Genomic DNA, 25,455 nt, shown 5'->3' on the forward strand with positions numbered 1-25,455 from the left:
CATCACAACAACAACATCACAACAACAACATCACAACAACAACATCACAACAACAACATCACAACAACAACATCACAACAACAACATCACAACAACAACATCACAACAACAACATCACAACAACATCACAACAACAACATCACAACAACAACATCACAACAACAGCATCACAACAACAACATCACAACAACAACATCACAACAACAGCATCACAACAACAACATCACAACAACAACATCACAACAACAACATCACAACAACAACACAAAGACAACATAACATCATAACAACAACACTATATCACAACAACAACAACATCACAACAACAGCATCACCACAACAACATCACAACAACACCACAACAACATCACAACAACAGCATCACAACAACAACATCACAACAACAACATCACAACAACACCACAACAACATCACAACAACAGCATCACAACAACAACATCACAACAACAACATCACAACAACAGCATCACAACAACAACATCACAACAACAGCATCACAACAACAACAACACAACAACACCACAACAACATCACAACAACAACATCACAACAACAACATCACAACAACAGCATCACAACAACAACATCACAACAACAGCATCACAACAACAGCATCACAACAACAACATCACAACAACAGCATCACAACAACAACAACACCACAACAACATCACAACAACAACATCACAACAACAGCATCACAACAACAACATCACAACAACAACATCACAACAACAACATCACAACAACAACATCACAACAACAACATCACAACAACAACATCACAACAACAACATCACAACAACAACATCACAACAACAACATCACAACAACAACATCACAACAACAGCATCACAACAACAGCATCACAACAACAACATCACAACAACACCACAACAACATCACAACAACATCACAACAACATCACAACAACAGCATCACAACAACAACATCACAACAACAACATCACAACAACAGCATCACAACAACAACATCACAACAACAGCATCACAACATCACAACAACATCACAACAACAGCATCACAACAACAGCATCACAACAACAACATCACAACAACAACATCACAACAACATCACAACAACAACATCACAACAACATCACAACAACAACATCACAACAACATCACAACAACATCACAACAACAGCATCACAACAACAGCATCACAACAACAGCATCACAACAACAACATCACAACAACAACATCACAACAACAGCATCACAACAACAGCATCACAACAACAACATCACAACAACAGCATCACAACATCACAACAACATCACAACAACAGCATCACAACAACAACATCACAACAACAGCATCACAACAACAACATCACAACAACAACATCACAACAACAACATCACAACAACAACATCACAACAACAACATCACAACAACAACATCACAACAACAACATCACAACAACAACATCACAACAACAACATCACAACAACAGCATCACAACAACAACATCACAACAACAGCATCACAACAACAACATCACAACAACAACATCACAACAACAACATCACAACAACAACATCACAACAACAACATCACAACAACAACATCACAACAACAGCATCACAACAACAACATCACAACAACAACATCACAACAACAACATCACAACAACAGCATCACAACAACAACATCACAACAACAACATCACAACAACAACATCACAACAACAACATCACAACAACAACATCACAACAACAGCATCACAACAACAACATCACAACAACAGCATCACAACAACAGCATCACAACAACAACATCACAACAACAGCATCACAACAACAACATCACAACAACAACATCACAACAACAACATCACAACAACATCACAACAACAACATCACAACAACATCACAACAACATCACAACAACAGCATCACAACAACAGCATCACAACAACAACATCACAACAACAACATCACAACAACAACATCACAACAACAACATCACAACAACAACATCACAACAACAACATCACAACAACAGCATCACAACAACAACATCACAACAACAGCATCACAACATCACAACAACAACATCACAACAACAGCATCACAACATCACAACAACAACATCACAACAACAACATCACAACAACAGCATCACAACAACAACATCACAACAACAACATCACAACAACAGCATCACAACAACAACATCACAACAACAACATCACAACAACAGCATCACAACAACAACATCACAACAACAACATCACAACAACAGCATCACAACAACAACATCACAACAACAACATCACAACAACAACATCACAACAACATCACAACAACAACATCACAACAACAACATCACAACAACAACATCACAACAACAACATCACAACAACAGCATCACAACAACAACATCACAACAACAACATCACAACAACAACATCACAACAACAACATCACAACAACAACATCACAACAACAACATCACAACAACAGCATCACAACATCACAACAACAACATCACAACAACAACATCACAACAACAACATCACAACAACAACATCACAACAACAACATCACAACAACAACATCACAACAACAACATCACAACAACAACATCACAACAACAGCATCACAACAACAACATCACAACAACAGCATCACAACAACAACATCACAACAACAGCATCACAACAACAGCATCACAACAACAGCATCACAACAACAGCATCACAACAACAGCATCACAACAACAACATCACAACAACAACATCACAACAACAGCATCACAACAACAACATCACAACAACAACAACAACAACATCACAACAACATCATCACAACAACAGCATCACAACAACAGCATCACAACAGCATCACAACAACAACATCACAACAACAACATCACAACAACAGCATCACAACAACAACATCACAACAACAACATCACAACAACAACATCACAACAACAACATCACAACAACAGCATCACAACAACAACATCACAACAACAACATCACAACAACAACATCACAACAACAGCATCACAACAACAACATCACAACAACAGCATCACAACAACAGCATCACAACAACAGCATCACAACAACAGCATCACAACAACAGCATCACAACAACAGCATCACAACAACAACATCACAACAACAACATCACAACAACAACATCACAACAACAACATCACAACAACAGCATCACAACAACAACATCACAACAACAGCATCACAACAACAGCATCACAACAACAACATCACAACAACAGCATCACAACAACAACATCACAACAACAACATCACAACAACAACATCACAACAACATCACAACAACAACATCACAACAACATCACAACAACATCACAACAACAGCATCACAACAACAGCATCACAACAACAACATCACAACAACAACATCACAACAACAACATCACAACAACATCACAACAACAGCATCACAACAACAACATCACAACAACAGCATCACAACAACAGCATCACAACAACAACATCACAACAACAACATCACAACAACAGCATCACAACAACAACATCACAACAACAACATCACAACAACAGCATCACAACAACAGCATCACAACAACAACATCACAACAACAACATCACAACAACAGCATCACAACAACAACATCACAACAACAACATCACAACAACAACATCACAACAACAGCATCACAACAACAACATCACAACAACAACATCACAACAACAGCATCACAACAACAACATCACAACAACAACATCACAACAACAGCATCACAACAACAACATCACAACAACAGCATCACAACAACAGCATCACAACAACAACATCACAACAACAACATCACAACAACAACATCACAACAACAACATCACAACAACAACATCACAACAACAGCATCACAACAACAACATCACAACAACAACATCACAACAACAACATCACAACAACAACATCACAACAACAACATCACAACAACAGCATCACAACAACAGCATCACAACAACAGCATCACAACAACAGCATCACAACAACAGCATCACAACAACAGCATCACAACAACAGCATCACAACATCACTCTCTAGTCACTGACTTAAATAGAGAAATTTTAAATTATCACTGACGTAACTAAGAGAGCTTTGGAACTCTCACTGAAGTAACTAATTAAACTAACACTGAACATTACTGAAGTATCGTGACATCTTACTGAAGTATCGTAACATCTTACTGAAGTATCGTAACATCTTACTGAAGTATCGTGACATCTTACTGAAGTATCGTAACATCTTACTGAAGTATCGTGACATCTTACTGAAGTATCGTGGCATCTTACTGAAGTATCGTAACATCTTACTGAAGTATCGTGACATCTTACTGAAGTATCGTGACATCTTACTGAAGTATCGTAACATCTTACTGAAGTATCGTAACATCTTACTGAAGTATCGTAACATCTTACTGAAGTATTGTAATATCTTACTGAAGTATCGTAACATCTTACTGAAGTATCGTAATATCTTACTGAAGTATCGTGACATCTTACTGAAGTATCGTAACATCTTATTGAAGTATCGTGACATCTTACTGAAGTATCGTGACATCTTACTGAAGTATCGTAACATCTTACTGAAGTATCGTGACATCTTACTGAAGTATCGTAACATCTTACTGAAGTATCTTAACATCTTTCTGAAGTATCGTAACATCTTTCTGAAGTATCGTGACATTGTACTGAAGTATCGTAACATCTTACTGAAGTATCGTGATATCTTACCGAAGTATCGTAACATCTTACTGAAGTATCGTAACATCTTACTGAAGTATCGTAACATCTTACTGAAGTATCGTAACATCTTACTGAAGTATCGTAACATCTTACTGAAGTATCGTAGCATCTTACTGAAGTATCGTAACATCTTACTGAAGTATCGTAACATCTTACTGAAGTATTGTAACATCTTACTGAAGTATCGTAACATCTTACTGAAGTATCGTAACATCTTACTGAAGTATCGTAACATCTTACTGAAGTATCGTAGCATCTTACTGAAGTATCGTAACATCTTACTGAAGTATCGTAACATCTTACTGAAGTATCGTGACATCTTACTGAAGTATCGTAACATCTTACTGAAGTATTGTAACATCTTACTGAAGTATTGTAACATCTTACTGAAGTATTGTAGCATCTTACTGAAGTATCGTAACATCTTACTGAAGTATCGTAACATCTTACTGAAGTATTGTAGCATCTTACTGAAGTATCGTAACATCTTACTGAAGTATTGTAGCATCTTACTGAAGTATCGTAACATCTTACTGAAGTATCCTAACATCTTACTGAAGTATCGTAACATCTTACTGAAGTATTGTAACATCTTACTGAAGTATCGTAACATCTTACTGAAGTATCGTAACATCTTACTGAAGTATTGTAACATCTTACTGAAGTATTGTAACATCTTACTGAAGTATTGTAGCATCTTACTGAAGTATCGTAACATCTTACTGAAGTATTGTAACATCTTACTGAAGTATTGTAACATCTTACTGAAGTATTGTAACATCTTACTGAAGTATTGTAACATCTTACTGAAGTATTGTAGCATCTTACTGAAGTATCGTAACATCTTACTGAAGTATTGTAACATCTTACTGAAGTATTGTAGCATCTTACTGAAGTATCGTAACATCTTACTGAAGTATTGTAACATCTTACTGAAGTATTGTAGCATCTTACTGAAGTATCGTAACATCTTACTGAAGTATTGTAACATCTTACTGAAGTATTGTAGCGTCTTACTGAAGTATCGTAACATCTTACTGAAGTATTGTAACATCTTACTGAAGTATTGTAGCATCTTACTGAAGTATCGTAACATCTTACTGAAGTATTGTAACATCTTACTGAAGTATTGTAGCATCTTACTGAAGTATCGTAACATCTTACTGAAGTATCGTAACATCTTACTGAAGTATTGTAACATCTTACTGAAGTATTGTAGCATCTTACTGAAGTATTGTAGCATCTTACTGAAGTATCGTAACATCTTACTGAAGTATTGTAACATCTTACTGAAGTATTGTAACATCTTACTGAAGTATCGTAACATCTTACTGAAGTATCGTAACATCTTACTGAAGTATCGTAACATCTTACTGAAGTATCGTGACATCTTACTGAAGTATCGTAACATCTTACTGAAGTATCGTAACATCTTACTGAAGTATCGTAACATCTTACTGAAGTATCGTAACATCTTACTGAAGTATCGTAACATCTTACTGAAGTATCGTGACATCTTACTGAAGTATCGTAACATCTTACTGAAGTATTGTAACATCTTACTGAAGTATCGTAACATCTTACTGAAGTATCGTGACATCTTACTGAAGTATCGTAACATCTTACTGAAGTATTGTGACATCTTACTGAAGTATTGTAGCATCTCACTGAAGTATCGTGACATCTTACTGAAGTATTGTAACATCTTACTAAAGTATCGTAACATCTTACTGAAGTATCGTGACATCTTACTGAAGTATCGTAACATCTTACTGAAGTATCGTAACATCTTACTGAAGTATCGTGACATCTTACTGAAGTATCGTAACATCTTACTGAAGTATCGTGACATCTTACTGAAGTATCGTAACATCTTACTGAAGTCTGAACTTCCAAGACTAACTCTGAAACAGTCCAGATATTTTTTTTATTATTAATCAAAATAAAATTGAAACAGTGACGAGAGTATTCCTGGGGCAGTGCCACTAGTGTGCCATAAACAGTGTTACTTGTGTGCCATAAGCAGTGACACTAGCGTGCCATGAGCAGTGCCTACTAGTGTTCCATGAGCAGTGCCTACTAGTATGCCATGAGCAGTGCCTATTAGTGTGCCACAAGATTAAGTGCCTGTTAGTGTGCCATAAGGAGCAATGCCTACTATTGTGCCATAAGGAGCAATACCGACTAGTGTCATAATGATCACTGCCACTAGTAGGTGCCATAAGGATCACTGCCACTAGTAGTGTGTCACAAGGATCACTGCCACTAGTAGGTGCCATAAGGATCACTGCCACTAGTAGGTGCCATGAGGATCACTGCCACTAGTAGGTGCCACAAGGATCACTGCCACTAGTAGGTGCCATAAGGATCACTGCCACTAGTAGGTGCCATAAGGATCACTGCCACTAGTAGGTGCCATAAGGATCACTGCCACTAGTAGGTGCCATTAGGATCACTGCCACTAGTAGTGTGTCACAAGGATCACTGCCACTAGTAGGTGTCATAAGGATCACTGCCACTAGTAGGTGCCATAAGGATCACTGCCACTAGTAAGTGCCATAAGGATCACTGCCACTAGTAGGTGCCATAAGGATCACTGCCACTAGTAGGTGCCATAAGGATCACTGCCACTAGTAGGTGCCATAAGGATCACTGCCACTAGTAGGTGCCATTAGGATCACTGCCACTAGTAGTGTGTCACAAGGATCACTGCCACTAGTAGGTGTCATAAGGATCACTGCCACTAGTAGGTGCCATAAGGATCACTGCCACTAGTAAGTGCCATAAGGATCACTGCCACTAGTAGGTGCCATAAGGATCACTGCCACTAGTAGGTGCCATAAGGATCACTGCCACTAGTAGGTGCCATAAGGATCACTGCCACTAGTAGGTGCCATTAGGATCACTGCCACTAGTAGTGTGTCACAAGGATCACTGCCACTAGTAGGTGTCATAAGGATCACTGCCACTAGTAGGTGCCATAAGGATCACTGCCACTAGTAAGTGCCATAAGGATCACTGCCACTAGTAGGTGCCATTAGGATCACTGCCACTAGTAGTGTGTCACAAGGATCACTGCCACTAGTAGGTGTCATAAGGATCACTGCCACTAGTAGGTGTCATAAGGATCACTGCCACTAGTAGGTGCCATAAGGATCACTGCCACTAGTAGGTGCCATAAGGATCACTGTCACTAGCAGGTGTCATAAGGATCACTGCCACTAGCAGGTGCCATAAGGATCACTGCCACTAGCAGGTGCCATAAGGATCAGTGCCACTAGCAGGTGCCATAGGGATCACTGCCACTAGTAGGAGGGATTGCATGGGATTATATCCAAGAAAATCTGGAAGGATTACATGAGATTACATGTCGGAAAATCGGGAGGAATTACATAGGATTATATCCAGAAAGACCTGGAGAGGATTACAGAAGATCAAATCTAAAGAAAACTGGAGAGGATTACAAGAGATTACATCCCAAAATCTGTATAAATGCAAGAGAGATCTATGGGTTGTGAAACAGTACATAAATCCCCCACCTGGTTACAGCAAAATTAATACAGTAATCTCTAAAACAGTTCTTAAACCTAGCGGGATTTACTTTGTAAATGCGATTGAAATCATCTAGAATTGAACTAAGAAGATCTTTCAACCTGTAGTTCAATTGGCGATGTATTTTTTACGTTTCAATTCCCCCCAAAATCGAAATCTGGCTATATATTGTAGTTTTTGTAAGAGGTATTGTGTATTAAATTCTGTAATGTGTCTCTTTCTGAAAAAGCGGGTGAAATAGATGGGAAAATGGAGGAAATGGAATAGAAAAGGTATTCCATAGGTGAGAAATAGACATTCTATCAAAAATATTGAGCATAAGAACATAAGAAAGAAGGAACACTGCAACAGGCCTACTGACCCATGCGGAGCAGGTCCATGTCCCCCGTCCCCGGGTAAGCCCAATGACCCACCAAGTCTGGTCACTAAGACTAGCACAAGCTAGTCAGGTCCAACTTACACCCACCCACACCCACTCATGTATTTATCTAACCTATTTTTAAAACTACGCAATGTTTTAGCCTCTATAACTGTACTCGGGAGTTTGTTCCACTCATCCACAACTCTATTACCAAACCAGTACTTTCCTATATCCTTCCTGAATCTGAATTTTTTCAACTTGAAACCATTGCTACGAGTCCTGTCTTAGCTGGAAATTTTCAGCACGCTACTTACATCCCCTTTATTTATTCCTGTTTTCCATTTATACACCTCGATCATATCCTCCGTAATTCTACGCCTTTCGAGAGAGTGCAGATTCAGGGCCTCAGTCTATCCTCATAGGGAAGATTTCTGATACATGGGATCATCTTCGTCATCCTCCTCTGTACGTTTTCCAGAGCATTTATATCCATTCTGTAATACGGTGACCAGAACTGTGCAGCATAGTCTAAATGAGGCCTAACCAAGGACATATAGAGTTGAAGAACAACCTGAGGACTTCTATTATTTATACTTCTAGATATGAAGCCAAGAATTCTGTTAGCTTTATTGCGAACACTAATGCACAGTTGTCTTGGTTTTAGATTACTGCTAACCAGAACTCCTAAATCCCTTTCGCAATCAGTAGTATTAAGATCTACATTATTTAGTTTATATGTGGCATGGTTATTTTCCTGTCCAACATTTAGAACTTTGCATTTGTCAATATTAAACTGCATCTGCCACTTCTCCGGCCATTGCATCAGTCTATCCAAATCATCCTGGAGTGCTCTAGTGTCCTCATTAGAATGAATTGGACGGCCTATTTTGGTGTCATCAAAAAATTGAAGGAATTAGAAATTCTCTCTCGTTGCAAGGTTAGGTTAGTTAGGTTAGGTTAGTTTAGGTTAGGTTAGGTTAGGCTAAGTAAGGTTAGGTTAGGTTAGGTTAAGTAAGGTTAGGTTAGGTTAGGTTAGGTTAGGTTAGGCTGAGTAAGGTTAGGTTAGGTTAGGTTAGGTAAGGTTAGGTAAGGTTTGTCAGGAAACAGGACAAGTGTTTCCTGACGTGGGTCTTAGTCATATGATGACCCGCAACTAGAGCTTTTGGTCATCTGACCGAGGCCTTCCACTGGCTTACCCCTCCACCCCTTGAAAAGATGAGAGGAAACGCGAGATTTGACAAGCAAATCTAAGATGGTAAAGTTAAATTGTTTTTAACGCAGGAGCCGAGGTGAGGCGTCTCGAAAAGAGAGGAAATACTTTCACCATCATTCTGTCAATCACTAATATTAGAGCTGAGATGGCCCAGGGACCTGCTCTCTTTCTCTCTCTCTCTTTCACACACACACACACACACACACACACACACACACACACACACACACACACACACACACACACAGAAGAGGTATGATAAAGCTCGTGGAGCAGGGAGAGTAACCTAGTAGCGACAGTGAAGAGGCAGGGCCAGGAGCTTTGACACGTCTCCTGCAACCACAACTAGGTGAGCACAGGCACACACACACACACACACCCCTCCCCAACTCTCTCAGCATGTGAATGTTCCCCACCCTTAGCCTCGGGAGGGACAAGTAACCCCCCCACCCTTTCTATATCCTCCCTTTCTTTGCCCGACCTTTCTGTATCGAAGCCGCTACACCCTAGTGAGTGTAAGAGCCGCAGGTGAAGTGAATGCATCACCACCATGTATATATACACTCTGCGGAGGCAGCATCACCACAACACAGCTGAAGCTTCTCTTAACGTAACAACGTCTCACGTAACACCAACATGTCTCTTAGAATGGTGAGTATATTGTATTATGAATGAGATACTAGTCCAGCATTTCGGAATGTTTACTGAGACGACGTTTTGCCAGCCAGTGGCGTCTTCAGTCCAATACAGAGAAGAAAGGTGGAAGATGAACAGGTGTTTGGTTGTGTAAATGTTGTGTTAGTGGGTTGGTATTGTAAAGGACCTGCCAAGTATGGGTCAACAGGCCTACTGCAGTGTTCCTCCTTTCTTATGTTCTTATGTAATCAGTCCCTCAGCCTGGAGTCCATTGAGGGACTGATTACCCTATTCTCCTCCTCATCTTCCACCATTCTTCTCTGTATTGAACTGAAGACGCCACTGGCTGGCGAAACGTTTCCTCAATAAACATTCCCAAATTTTGCAAAAGTGTCTAATTCTTCTAATACTTCGGTTTTTGATATGATGCTTAACGACTATAATTTTTAAAGGGGTGGGGGGTAAGCCAGTGGAAGGCCTCGGACAGATCACCAAAAGCTCCATCTGCGAGTTATCATATGACTAAGACCCGCGTCAGGAAACACTTTTCCTGCTCCCTGACAAACCTTACCTGACCTAATTTTTTGATACAAAAATATGGATTAAGGGACATAACTGCATACACAGAGGACATGTATACTGGATACTGTCCAGGGACATTCGTCTAAGATATACTTGATGTATACCTCGTGTATACCTGTGTCTCGCTTCATTCACAAATCTCTATATTCTGTCCCTGTTCACCTAGTCGTAAGTAGGTACCTGGGTGTTAGTAGACTGGTGTGGGTCGCATCCTGGGACAAAAGTGACCTAATTTGCGGGAAATTCTCAGCATATTATTATTATTATTATTATTATTATTATTATTATTATTATTTTTATTATTATTATTATTATTATTATTATTATTATTATTATTATTATTATTATTATTATTATTATTAATTATTATTATTATTTCTACCACCTCCTGCCACAGGTAATGTTGTTGGTGGTGTTGGTGGTGGTGATGACAGCGGTCACTGCGTCTCCAGCTCCTGAACCCGGCTTCTTCGGCGGCTTCGGGGGGCCAGGATTCGGATACGGCTACAGGAGGTACGGTGGCTACGGCGGCTACGGCGGCTTCGGTTACGGTGGATACGGTGGCGGATACGGTGGCTACGGTGGTGGATACGGTGGATACGGTGGATTCGGCTATGGTAGGTGTAAGTTATCAACCAGATTATTATGATGCTTATAGTTCACTTTATTTGCTGTTTGAGTTATTATAATTGTTATTATTATTATAATAATAATAATAATAATAATAATAATAATAATAATTATTATTATTATTATTATTATTATTATTAATTATTAATTATTATTATTAATTAATAATAATAATAATAATAATAATAATAATAATAATAATAATAATAATTATTATTATTATTATAATTGTTATTATTATTATTATTATTTTAATTTTTATTATAATAATTTTATTATTATTATTATTATTATTATTATTATTATTATTATTATTATTATTATTATTATTATTAACATTATTATTAACAAATCTCAAAAGCAATAAAGTTTAATAATATTTTTACGAAAATATAATCGAAATATTATTATTAATAATAATGATACCTATGAAGGGCTCTTGATCCGAGGAGCCGGATCTGCGGTGAGCCAGCCGGTCCTAACGATAATCTCTTCCCTGCACAGGATACTGAGTGTGATGTCCTATCTGCGGTGGCAGGGGGTCGAGTCACAGCTCCTGGCCCTGCACGGCAGTATTCACACACACACACACATACACTCTGCGCCCCGTCGTACCTGTTCCTGAAGCTGCGTGTTGGTGCTGCCTTCTGTGTCGTGTCTAGTTCCGATGTTCTGCCATTTTTCTCAAACCTTTTAAATGTACATTGTTACTGAATAAAAACTTAAAATACCCCCAAAATGGCTTTTTTTGGTCATCTTTCTTTTATATATTAATAAACAAAGGCCTTTATTATAGCCTTTGTTATGGTCTTTATTATGGCCTTTATTATGGCCTTTATTAAGGCCTTTATTAAGGCCTTTGTTAAGGCCTTTATTAAGGCCTCTGTTAAGGCCTTTATTAAGGCCTTTGTTAAGGCCTTTATTAAGGCCTTTGTTAAGGCCTTTATTAAGGTCTTTGTTAAGGCCTTTATTAAGGCCTTTGTTAAGGCCTTTATTAAGGCCTTTGTTAAGGCCTTTATTAAGGCCTTTGTTAAGGCCTTTGTTAAGGCCTTTGTTAAGGCCTTTATTAAGACCTTTATTAAGGTCTTTATTAAGGCCTTTGTTAAGGCCTTTATTAAAACTTTGGTTAAGGCCTTTATTAAGGCCTTTGTTAAGGCCTTTGTTAAGGCCTTTATAAAGACTTTAAATACTTCTGGTCTTTATTAAGACTTTAAATACTTCTAGTCTTTATTAAGACTTTAAATACTTCTAGTCTTTATTAAGACTTTTAATACTTCTAGTCTTTATTAAGACTTTTAATACTTCTAGTCTTTATTAAGACTTTAAATACTTCTAGTCTTTATTAAGACTTTTAATACTTCTAGTCTTTATTAAGACTTTAAATACTTCTAGTCTTTATTAAGACTTTTAATACTTCTAGTCTTTATTAAGACTTTTAATACTTCTAGTCTTTATTAAGACTTTAAATACTTCTAGTCTTTATTAAGACTTTAAATACTTCTAGTCTTTATTAAGACTTTTAATACTTCTAGTCTTTATTAAGACTTTTAATACTTCTAGTCTTTATTAAGACTTTTAATACTTCTAGTCTTTATTAAGACTTTTAATACTTCTAGTCTTTATTAAGACTTTAAATACTTCTAGTCTTTATTAAGACTTTAAATACTTCTAGTCTTTATTAAGACTTTTAATACTTCTAGTCTTTATTAAGACTTTTAATACTTCTAGTCTTTATTAAGACTTTAAATACTTCTAGTCTTTATTAAGACTTTTAATACTTCTAGTCTTTATTAAGACTTTTAATACTTCTAGTCTTTATTAAGACTTTAAATACTTCTAGTCTTTATTAAGACTTTAAATACTTCTAGTCTTTATTAAGACTTTTAATACTTCTAGTCTTTATTAAGACTTTAAATACTTCTAGTCTTTATTAAGACTTTAAATACTTCTAGTATTTATTAAGACTTTTAATACTTCTAGTCTTTATTAAGACTTTAAATACTTCTAGTCTTTATTAAGACTTTAAATACTTCTAGTCTTTATTAAGACTTTTAATACTTCTAGTCTTTATTAAGACTTTAAATACTTCTAGTCTTTATTAAGACTTTTAATACTTCTAGTCTTTATTAAGACTTTAAATACTTCTAGTCTTTATTAAGACTTTTAATACTTCTAGTCTTTATTAAGACTTTAAATACTTCTAGTCTTTATTAAGACTTTTAATACTTCTAGTCTTTATTAAGACTTTTAATACTTCTAGTCTTTATTAAGACTTTTAATACTTCTAGTCTTTATTAAAACTTTTAATACTTCTAGTCTTTATTAAGACTTTTAATACTTCTAGTCTTTATTAAGACTTTAAATACTTCTAGTCTTTATTAAGACTTTTAATACTTCTAGTCTTTATTAAGACTTTAAATACTTCTAGTCTTTATTAAGACTTTTAATACTTCTAGTCTTTATTAAGACTTTAAATACTTCTAGTCTTTATTAAGACTTTAAATACTTCTAGTCTTTATTAAGACTTTAAATACTTCTAGTCTTTATTAAGACTTTAAATACTTCTAGTCTTTATTAAGACTTTTAATACTTCTAGTCTTTATTAAGACTTTTAATACTTCTAGTCTTTATTAAGACTTTTAATACTTCTAATCTTTATTAAGACTTTTAATACTTCTAGTCTTTATTAAGACTTTAAATACTTCTAGTCTTTATTAAGACTTTTAATACTTCTAGTCTTTATTAAGACTTTAAATACTTCTAGTCTTTATTAAGACTTTTAATACTTCTAGTCTTTATTAAGACTTTAAATACTTCTAGTCTTTATTAAGACTTTTAATACTTCTAGTCTTTATTAAGACTTTAAATACTTCTAGTCTTTATTAAGACTTTAAATACTTCTAGTCTTTATTAAGACTTTTAATACTTCTAGTCTTTATTAAGACTTTAAATACTTCTAGTCTTTATTAAGACTTTTAATACTTCTAGTCTTTATTAAGACTTTTAATACTTCTAGTCTTTATTAAGACTTTTAATACTTCTAGTCTTTATTAAGACTTTAAATACTTCTAGTCTTTATTAAGACTTTTAATACTTCTAGTCTTTATTAAGACTTTTAATACTTCTAGTCTTTATTAAGACTTTAAATACTTCTAGTCTTTATTAAGACTTTAAATACCTCTAATCTTTATTAAGACTTTTAATACTTCTAGTCTTTATTAAGACTTTAAATACCTCTAATCTTTATTAAGACTTTTAATACTTGTAGACTTTATTAAGACTTTTAATACTTCTAGTCTTTATTAAGACTTTTAATACTTCTAGTCTTTATTAAGACTTTTAATACTTCTAGTCTTTATTAAGACTTTTAATACTTCTAGTCTTTATTAAGACTTTTAATACTTCTAGTCTTTATTAAGACTTTTAATACTTCTAGTCTTTATTAAGACTTTTAATACTTCTAGTCTTTATTAAGACTTTTAATACTTCTAGTCTTTATTAAGACTTTTAATACTTCTAGTCTTTATTAAGACTTTTAATACTTCTAGTCTTTATTAAGACTTTTAATACTTCTAGTCTTTATTAAGACTTTTAATACTTCTAGTCTTTATTAAGACTTTTAATACTTCTAGTCTTTATTAAGACTTTTAATACTTCTAGTCTTTATTAAGACTTTAAATACTTCTAGTCTTTATTAAGACTTTAAATACTTCTAGTCTTTATTAAGACTTATTAATACTTCTAGTCTTTATTAAGACTTTAAATACTTCTAGTCTTTATTAAGACTTTTAATACTTCTAGTCTTTATTAAGACTTTAAATACTTCTAGTCTTTATTAAGACTTTAAATACTTCTAGTCTTTATTAAGACTTTAAATACTTCTAGTCTTTATTAAGACTTTAAATACTTCTAGTCTTTATTAAGACTTTAAATACTTCTAGTCTTTATTAAGACTTTAAATACTTCTAGTCTTTATTAAGACTTTAAATACTTCTAGTCTTTATTAAGACTTTAAATACTTCTAGTCTTTATTAAGACTTTAAATACTTCTAGTCTTTATTAAGACTTTAAATACTTCTAGTCTTTATTAAGACTTTAAATACTTCTAGTCTTTATTAAGACTTTAAATACTTCTAGTCTTTATTAAGACTTTAAATACTTCTAGTCTTTATTAAGACTTTAAATACTTCTAGTCTTTATTAAGACTTTAAATACTTCTAGTCTTTATTAAGACTTTAAATACTTCTAGTCTTTATTAAGACTTTAAATACTTCTAGTCTTTATTAAGACTTTAAATACTTCTAGTCTTTATTAAGACTTTAAATACTTCTAGTCTTTATTAAGACTTTAAATACTTCTAGTCTTTATTAAGACTTTAAATACTTCTAGTCTTTATTAAGACTTTAAATACTTCTAGTCTTTATTAAGACTTTAAGAAATACTTCTAGTCTTTATTAAGACTTTAAATACTTCTAGTCTTTATTAAATACTTCTAGTCTTTATTAAGACTTTAAATACTTCTAGTCTTTATTAAGACTTTAAATACTTCTAGTCTTTATTAAGACTTTAAATACTTCTAGTCTTTATTAAGACTTTAAATACTTCTAGTCTTTATTAAGACTTTAAATACTTCTAGTCTTTATTAAGACTTTAAATACTTCTAGTCTTTATTAAGACTTTAAATACTTCTAGTCTTTATTAAGAGTCTTTATTAAGACTTTTAATACTTCTAGTCTTTATTAAGACTTTTAATACTTCTAGTCTTTATAAAGACTTTAAATACTTCTAGTCTTTATTAAGACTTTAAATACTTCTAGTCTTTATTAAGACTTTAAATACTTCTAGTCTTTATTAAGACTTTAAATACTTCTAGTCTTTATTAAGACTTTAAATACTTCTAGTCTTTATTAAGACTTTAAATACTTCTAGTCTTTATTAAGACTTTTAATACTTCTAGTCTTTATTAAGACTTTTAATACTTCTAGTCTTTATTAAGACTTTTAATACTTCTAGTCTTTATTAAGACTTTTAATACTTCTAATCTTTATTAAGACTTTTAATACGTCTAGTCTTTATTAAGACTTTAAATACTTCTAGTCTTTATTAAGACTTTAAATACTTCTAGTCTTTATTAAGACTTTTAATACTTCTAGTCTTTATTAAGACTTTTAATACTTCTAGTCTTTATTAAGACTTTTAATACTTCTAGTCTTTATTAAGACTTTAAATACTTCTAGTCTTTATTAATACTTTTAATACTTCTAGTCTTTATTAAGACTTTTAATACTTCTAGTCTTTATTAAGACTTTTAATACTTCTAGTCTTTATTAAGACTTTTAATACTTCTAGTCTTTATTAAGACTTTTAATACTTCTAGTCTTTATTAAGACTTTAAATACTTCTAGTCTTTATTAAGACTTTAAATACTTCTAGTCTTTATTAAGACTTTTAATACTTCTAGTCTTCATTAAGACTTTTAATACTTCTAGTCTTTATTAAGACTTTTAATACTTCTAGTCTTTATTAAGACTTTTAATACTTCTAGTCTTTATTAAGACTTTTAATACTTCTAGTCTTTATTAAGACTTTTAATACTTCTAGTCTTTATTAAGACTTTTAATACTTCTAGTCTTTATTAAGACTTTTAATACTTCTAGTCTTTATTAAGACTTTTAATACTTCTAGTCTTTATTAAGACTTTAAATACTTCTAGTCTTTATTAAGACTTTTAATACTTCTAGTCTTTATTAAGACTTTTAATACTTCTAGTCTTTATTAAGACTTTTAATACTTCTAGTCTTTATTAAGACTTTTAATACTTCTAGTCTTTATTAAGACTTTAAATACTTCTAGTCTTTATTAAGACTTTTAATACTTCTAGTCGTTATTAAGACTTTAAATACTTCTAGTCTTTATTAAGACTTTTAATACTTCTAGTCTTTATTAAGACTTTTAATACTTCTAGTCTTTATTAAGACTTTTAATACTTCTAGTCTTTATTAAGACTTTTAATACTTCTAGTCTTTATTAAGACTTTTAATACTTCTAGCCTTTATTAAGACTTTTAATACTTCTAGTCTTTATTAAGACTTTTAATACTTCTAGTCTTTATTAAGACTTTTAATACTTCTAGTCTTTATTAAGACTTTTAATACTTCTAGTCTTTATTAAGACTTTTAATACTTCTAGTCTTTATTAAGACTTTTAATACTTCTAGTCTTTATTAAGACTTTTAATACTTCTAGTCTTTATTAAGACTTTTAATACTTCTAGTCTTTATTAAGACTTTTAATACTTCTAGTCTTTATTAAGACTTTTAATACTTCTAGTCTTTATTAAGACTTTTAATACTTCTAGTCTTTATTAAGACTTTAAATACTTCTAGTCTTTATTAAGACTTTTAATACTTCTAGTCTTTATTAAGACTTTTAATACTTCTAGTCTTTATTAAGACTTTTAATACTTTTAGTCTTTATTAAGACTTTTAATACTTCTAGTCTTTATTAAGAGTCTTTAAATACTTCTAGTCTTTATTAAGACTTTTAATACTTCTAGTCGTTATTAAGACTTTAAATACTTCTAGTCTTTATTAAGACTTTTAATACTTCTAGTCTTTATTAAGACTTTTAATACTTCTAGTCTTTATTAAGACTTTTAATACTTCTAGTCTTTATTAAGACTTTTAATACTTCTAGTCTTTATTAAGACTTTTAATACTTCTAGCCTTTATTAAGACTTTTAATACTTCTAGTCTTTATTAAGACTTTTAATACTTCTAGTCTTTATTAAGACTTTTAATACTTCTAGTCTTTATTAAGACTTTTAATACTTCTAGTCTTTATTAAGACTTTTAATACTTCTAGTCTTTATTAAGACTTTTAATACTTCTAGTCTTTATTAAGACTTTTAATACTTCTAGTCTTTATTAAGACTTTTAATACTTCTAGTCTTTATTAAGACTTTTAATACTTCTAGTCTTTATTAAGACTTTAAATACTTCTAGTCTGTATTAAGACTTTAAATACCTCTAATCTTTATTAAGACTTTTAATACTTGTAGACTTTAAGTTAATGCATTTTTGCTTTATTAAATAAAAATAACACATGGGAATTCCAGATTTCAAATTACTAATTAAGAGAAGACAGGAGACGGTGGAAATAAATATAGAGGAGCCATGATAACGACATGAAAGATCGCAAGTGAATAAATAGATCCCGCTTGAGATAGATATCTTGGCACCATAAATTGTTAAAAAAAATACTTGATTGCATATTATAGTGAAAGTTGTGAAGAAAGTTGATTAGAAAACTTAATGAGTGAACAATAGTGATGGTCGTTACTCTGTTGTTACAAGTGAGGGGTCGTTACTCTGTTGTTACAAGTGAGGGGTCGTTACTCTGTTGTTACAAGTGAGGGGTCGTTACTCTGTTGTTACTAGTGAGGGGTCGTTACTCTGTTGTTACAAGTGAGGGGTCGTTACTCTGTTGTTACTAGTGAGGGGTCGTTACTCTGTTGTTACAAGTGAGGGGTCGTTACTCTGTTGTTACAAGTGAGGGGTCGTTACTCTGTTGTTACAAGTGAGGGGTCGTTACTCTGTTGTTACAAGTGAGGGGCCGTTACTCTGTTGTTACAAGTGAGGGGTCGTTACTCTGTTGTTACAAGTGAGGGGTCGTTACTCTGTTGTTACAAGTGAGGGGTCGTTACTCTGTTGTTACAAGTGAGGGGTCGTTACTCTGTTGTTACAAGTGAGGGGTCGTTACTCTGTTGTTACAAGTGAGGGGTCGTTACTCTGTTGTTACAAGTGAGGGGTCGTTACTCTGTTGTTACAAGTGAGGGGTCGTTACTCTGTTGTTACAAGTGAGGGGTCGTTACTCTGTTGTTACAAGTGAGGGGCCGTTACTCTGTTGTTACAAGTGAGGGGTCGTTACTCTGTTGTTACAAGTGAGGGGTCGTTACTCTGTTGTTACAAGTGAGAGGTCGTTACTCTGTTGTTACAAGTGAGGGGTCGTTACTCTGTTGTTACAAGTGAGGGGTCGTTACTCTGTTGTTACAAGTGAGGGGTCGTTACTCTGTTGTTACAAGTGAGGGGCCGTTACTCTGTTGTTACTAGTGAGGGGTCGTTACTCTGTTGTTACAAGTGAGGGGTCGTTACTCTGTTGTTACTAGTGAGGGGTCGTTACTCTGTTGTTACAAGTGAGGGGTCGTTACTCTGTTGTTACAAGTGAGAGGTCGTTACTCTGTTGTTACAGGGGCCGTTACTCTGTGAGTTGGGTCGTTACTCTGTTGTTACGTTACTCTGTTGAGGGGCCGTTACTCTGTTGTTACAAGTGAGGGGTCGTTACTCTGTTGTTACAAGTGATGGCCGTTACTCTGTTGTTACAAGTGAGGGGTCGTTACTCTGTTGTTACAAGTGATGGCCGTTACTCTGTTGTTAAAAGTGAGGGGTCGTTACTCTGTTGTTACTAGTGAGGGGTCGTTACTCTGTTGCTACAAGTGAGGGGTCGTTACTCTGTTGTTACAAGTGAGAGGTCGTTACTCTGTTGTTACAAGTGAGGGGTCGTTACTCTGTTGTTACTAGTGAGGGGTCGTTACTCTGTTGTTACAAGTGAGGGGTCGTTACTCTGTTGTTACAAGTGAGAGGTCGTTACTCTGTTGTTACAAGTGAGGGGTCGTTACTCTGTTGTTACAAGTGAGGGGTCGTTACTCTGTTGTTACAAGTGAGGGGCCGATACTCTGTTGTTACAAGTGAGGGGTCGTTACTCTGTTGTTACAAGTGAGGGGTCGTTACTCTGTTGTTACAAGTGATGGTCGTTACTCTGTTGTTACAAGTGAGGGGTCCTTACACTGTTGTTACAAGTGAGGGGTCGTTACTCTGTTGTTACAAATGAGGGGTCGTTGCACTGTTGTTACAAGTGAGAGGTCGTTACTCTGTTATTGCAAGTGAGGGGTCGTTACACTGTTGTAACATGTCAGGGGTCGTAACTGTCTTGTTACAAGTGAGAGGTCGTTACATTGTTGTTACAAGTGAGGGGTCGTAACTATCTTGTTACAAGTGAGGGGTCGTTACACTGTTTTTACAAGTGAGGGGTCGTTACACTGTTTTTACAAGTGAGGGGTCGTTACGCTGTTTTTACAAGTGAGGGGTCGTTACGCTGTTGTTACAAGCCAGGGGTCGTTACTCTGTTGTCACAAGTGAGGGGTCGTTACTCTGTTGTTACAACTGAGGGGTCGTTACTCTGTTGTTACAAGTGAGAGGTCGTTACTCTGTTGTTACAAGTGAGGTGCCGTTACTGTTGTTACAAGTGAGGGGTCGTTACTCTGTTGTTACAAGTGAGGGGTCGTTACTCTGTTATTACAAGTGAGGGGTCGTTAATCTGTTGTTACAAGTAATGGGTCGTTACTCTGTTGTTACAAGTGATGGTCGTTACTCTGTTGTTACACTGTTGTTACAAGTGAGGGGTCGTTACACTGTTTTTACAAGTGAGGGGTCGTTACTCTGTTTTTACAAGTGAGGAGTCGTTACACTGTTGCTACAAGTAAGGGGTCGTTACTCTGTTGTTACAAGTGAGGGGTCGTTACACTGTTGTTACAAGTGAGAGGTCGTTAAATTGTTGTTACAAGTGAGGGGTCGTTACACTGTTATTAAAAGTGAGAGGTCGTTACTCTGTTGTTACAAGTGAGGGGTCGTTACTCTGTTGTTACAAATGAGGGGTCGTTACTGTGTTGTTACAAATGAGGGGTCGTTACTCTGTTGTTACAAGTGAGGGGTCGTTACGCTGTTGCTACAAGTGATGGTAGTTACAGACGCAGTAGTTACAAGTGGGGGGGATCGTTACGACTACTGACATCTTGGTATGTACTTCTTGTGGGAGAATTTTGACATAACATCTGGTCTCCACTGTCCTTTGAGATGTTGAAGTGGAGGGTGGTAGCTATGAGGGTCTAATTCTATGATTTGGCACTAAGATCAGTGGTTCGATCCCCTATATGGCTAAAAACATTAGGATGTGTTTCTTTAAGACACCTGCTGTCCATGTTCACCTAGCAGTAAGTAGGTACGTGGGTGTTAGTCGACTGGTGTGGGTGGCATCCCGGGACAAAATTAACCTAATTTTTCATTGATGTCAACTATGGTCTGTAAACCTCGCACATGTTAAAATAAATATTGTTATTATAAAAATGAAACTACAGGAGATCTACTGGCAGCTTTCCAATAATTATTGTGATTGTTGTTGCTGATATGATGTGATTTGCTGAACTGACGTTCTGTAATAGTTGAGATTTGCTTTCCTTTCTCCTTGTTTTATAAACCAGTCAGGGAATCCACTATTACCAGACCTCACTTCACAAAAACTCAACCCCATCATTGAACACCAGAGAGCAACGCGTTATTGACAGGATAATTCAGCCGTTTTTCAACATGTCAGCAATCACAATATTCATTTTAAAGCTATCACCATCAAACACAAATCACCCTGCAGCTACAAACTCAAAATCATAGAATCTGCCCTCATAGCTACCACCCCCAACCTCAGCCTCTCACAGGGACTATGGAAACCAGAAGTCATTTCAGAACTCGCCCTCGAGAAGTACATACCAACGCACAACCTAACCCAGTAACCCAACACAATATCAGGAATAACCTAGCACAGGTGAACTTCCTACTCACATTTTAAGCTTTACTTTAGGACCTGTCATCATACTCACTCCTTGACCTGTCTTCCCTGGCCGTGACCTGACGCTTCATGCTCACCTGCACGATTGAGAGGCGGAACCTTCTCATAAATTCACGTTCTCCTTTCACCTGTGTATCTTCTGAAGAGAATTCCAGGAAAGGGTCGAAATATACAGATTATTTAATTGTATGAGTTTCTGTCTCCATGTCGATATATATATATATATATATATATATATATATATATATATATATATATATATATATATATATATATATATATATATATATATATATATATATATATATATATATATATATATATATATATATATATATATATATATATACTCCTCTAAACTTAAATCTTTCAAAGAAAAGGGCGAAACGTTCCTTGATGGTGGTAAAGGACCTTTGATTCAAGAAACTGGAAATGACCTTTTCTAATTCCCTTCCTTAAGTCTCCCATGATTACCTCCCATTCCCCCAACACGCTGTACGACCCCTGTGTGACTAACACTTTTATTTAGAAATAAAAATACATTAGCATTCTGCTTTTGTTACATCGGTTGGACAATCAGAAATCGGCAGTTACTGCTGCAGTTCCTGCCAGTCCTCGTTCAACTCTGTCAAATGTGTTTGTAACCGCGCCTGGGGAGGAACAAGTGACCCTTTTTAGTATATTACCACCCACCTCACCCCCTTTTACCATCACCACAACCAGTTGCTGATTTCACCACCTCATGTGTGAAACTCATCCTGCGTGATGAGTTATGGCTTGGAAACATAACTTGGGATACGTAGATTTGCAATGTATGCAAAGTATAACCGAGATTCTTCACTTTCTTGTACTGCTGGCGATGATTCCAAAGGTGGATGGATAACTGCATTGTAGGTGAGAGCACACAGGTGGAATTAATGGGACATTTTTTGTGGCAACGTATCGCTCTCCAGAAGCTTTGTCAAGCCAAAGCCAAAATAAAATATTTTATTAGTTGCACCTGTGTCCTTTTACCTAACACTGCTACAGTTCTGCCATTATTACTACTGAATAGCCTTCCTATCCTCTGACACCGTGGTTCTATCTACGTGGGATCCCACTGTGTATCACACAGTGTTGACCGCTGCTGGCGGATTTAACTCTGGTGAATAAAAACAGACCCGGTGTGTTTGTGTGAGGGAGTGAGTGTAAGAGAGCCAGGGGCTGAAGTTAACTGGACACCTGCGTCTGTGTGTATATATACAATATCTGTTACAAGTGTCATCACAGGAGCTATTGAATTCTGAGTAAACACCTCTGATGTGCTAGTTAATGGTGTAACGTACGTCCCCTGACCGGCCAGTTCATCATGTAACCTATTCACAAACTGCCACACGCAATTTCTAGCCTTGTGGGGGCTGGATCATGTCTTCTCTTGTAACCGTCTGGCAATCTGCTGTTACCAGTTTGCTCACTCAGATCATTCCACTTTCTAACTACTCCCAGAAGTATCGTCTGAAACCTCTGTAACTCATTTCTTAGTTACCATCACTACCCCTAGTTCACGGTCTCATCAGCAAGACAAGACACAGGTTGGGTATCTTTATTCTGAAGACGTTTTGCCAATCAGTGGCTTTATCAGTTCGATGCTGAAGTTATTTCAAGACTAAGGTGGCCAATACCTCCTACAAGGCTGAGAGACTGATTACCTCGTCTTCTACTGTCTCCAGTTTCAACACCTGGATTGGACTGACAAAGCCACTTCTTAGAAAAACGTTTACAAAATATAGACACCCAGGTGTCGCACATGTGTCTTATTCATCAGCTTCTCGGTATTGTGAACCATTAACGTTTTTTATCGACATGAACAACAAGCAACAAACATGATACAACATGATACAACTTATACAGACCATAGCTAACATCAGTGACATATTATTATATAGAAATCCTCTTGTTATGCAAAGCATTAAGTCAATTTTGTCCCCAGGATACGATCCACACCAGTCCACTAACACCCAGGCACCTATTTTACTGTTAGGTGAACAGGGACAGCAGGTGTCTTACGGAAAAATCCTAATGTTTCCACCCGTACCGGGGATCGAACCACGGAATTCAGTGTGTGAGGTGAGTGCGCTAGCAATCGAGCTGCACCCACAGTATCTGAGTATTCACTGTCTTCTTGTACCTCTCCTCCACGACAGGTAATGTTATTGATGATGGCAGTAGCTGCCATAACGCTGATCACGGCTTCGCCCGTTCCTGAACCCGGCTTTGCGGGCGGTTTAGGACCCGGTTTCGGTTTCGGTCCAGGGTTCGGACCAGGATTCGGGCCAGGGTTCGGATACGGCTATAGGAGGTTTGGCGGCTACGGTGGCTATGGCGGCTATGGTGGCTATGGTGGCTATGGTGGCTATGGTGGCTATGGTGGCTATGGCGGCTATGGCGGCTATGGTGGCTATGGTGGCTATGGTGGCTATGGTGGCTATGGCGGCTATGGCGGCTATGGTGGCTATGGTGGCTATGGTGGCTATGGCGGCTATGGTGGCTATGGTGGCTATGGCGGCTATGGCGGCTATGGTGGCTATGGTGGCTATGGTGGCTATGGCGGCTATGGCGGCTATGGTGGCTATGGTGGCTATGGCGGCTATGGTGGATTCGGCGGATTCGGTTATGGGAAGTGTATTATTATTTTATTGTTATTATCATTATTATTATTATTATTATTATTATTATTATTATTATTATTATTATTATTATTATTATTATTATTATTATTATTATTATTGTTAATATTATTATTATTATTATTATTATTATTATTATTATTATTATTATTATTATTATTATTATTATTATTATTATTATTATTAATATTATTATTATTATTATTATTATTATTATTATTACTATTATTATTATTATTTTATTATTATCCTTAGTATTACGATTATTAACAATAATAATACAATAAATAGACAATTTATTTGTAATAAAGCACCAATAA

The 25,455-nt window shown here is 35.4% G+C and overlaps 1 protein-coding gene across 2 annotated transcripts; it reads left to right on the forward strand.

Moving 5' to 3' along the window:
* The first annotated feature begins 10,442 nt into the window (after positions 1–10,442).
* On the forward strand, positions 10,443–12,386 carry LOC128697641 (neuropeptide-like protein 30). Of its 2 annotated transcripts, none has more exons than XM_053789469.2 (3): positions 10,443–10,596; positions 11,561–11,786; positions 12,298–12,386. In XM_053789469.2, coding segments are annotated over exons 1-3 (243 nt in total). In that variant the 5' UTR covers positions 10,443–10,581; the 3' UTR covers positions 12,300–12,386. The 2 variants fall into 2 exon arrangements, with proteins under 2 accessions (XP_053645444.1, XP_053645445.1); XM_053789470.2 differs by having other exon boundaries at positions 11,561–11,780.
* Positions 12,387–25,455: the final 13,069 nt, after the last annotated feature.

This window comes from Cherax quadricarinatus, chromosome 68, assembly GCF_038502225.1.
Source record: "Cherax quadricarinatus isolate ZL_2023a chromosome 68, ASM3850222v1, whole genome shotgun sequence".
NCBI lineage: Eukaryota > Metazoa > Arthropoda > Malacostraca > Decapoda > Parastacidae > Cherax > Cherax quadricarinatus.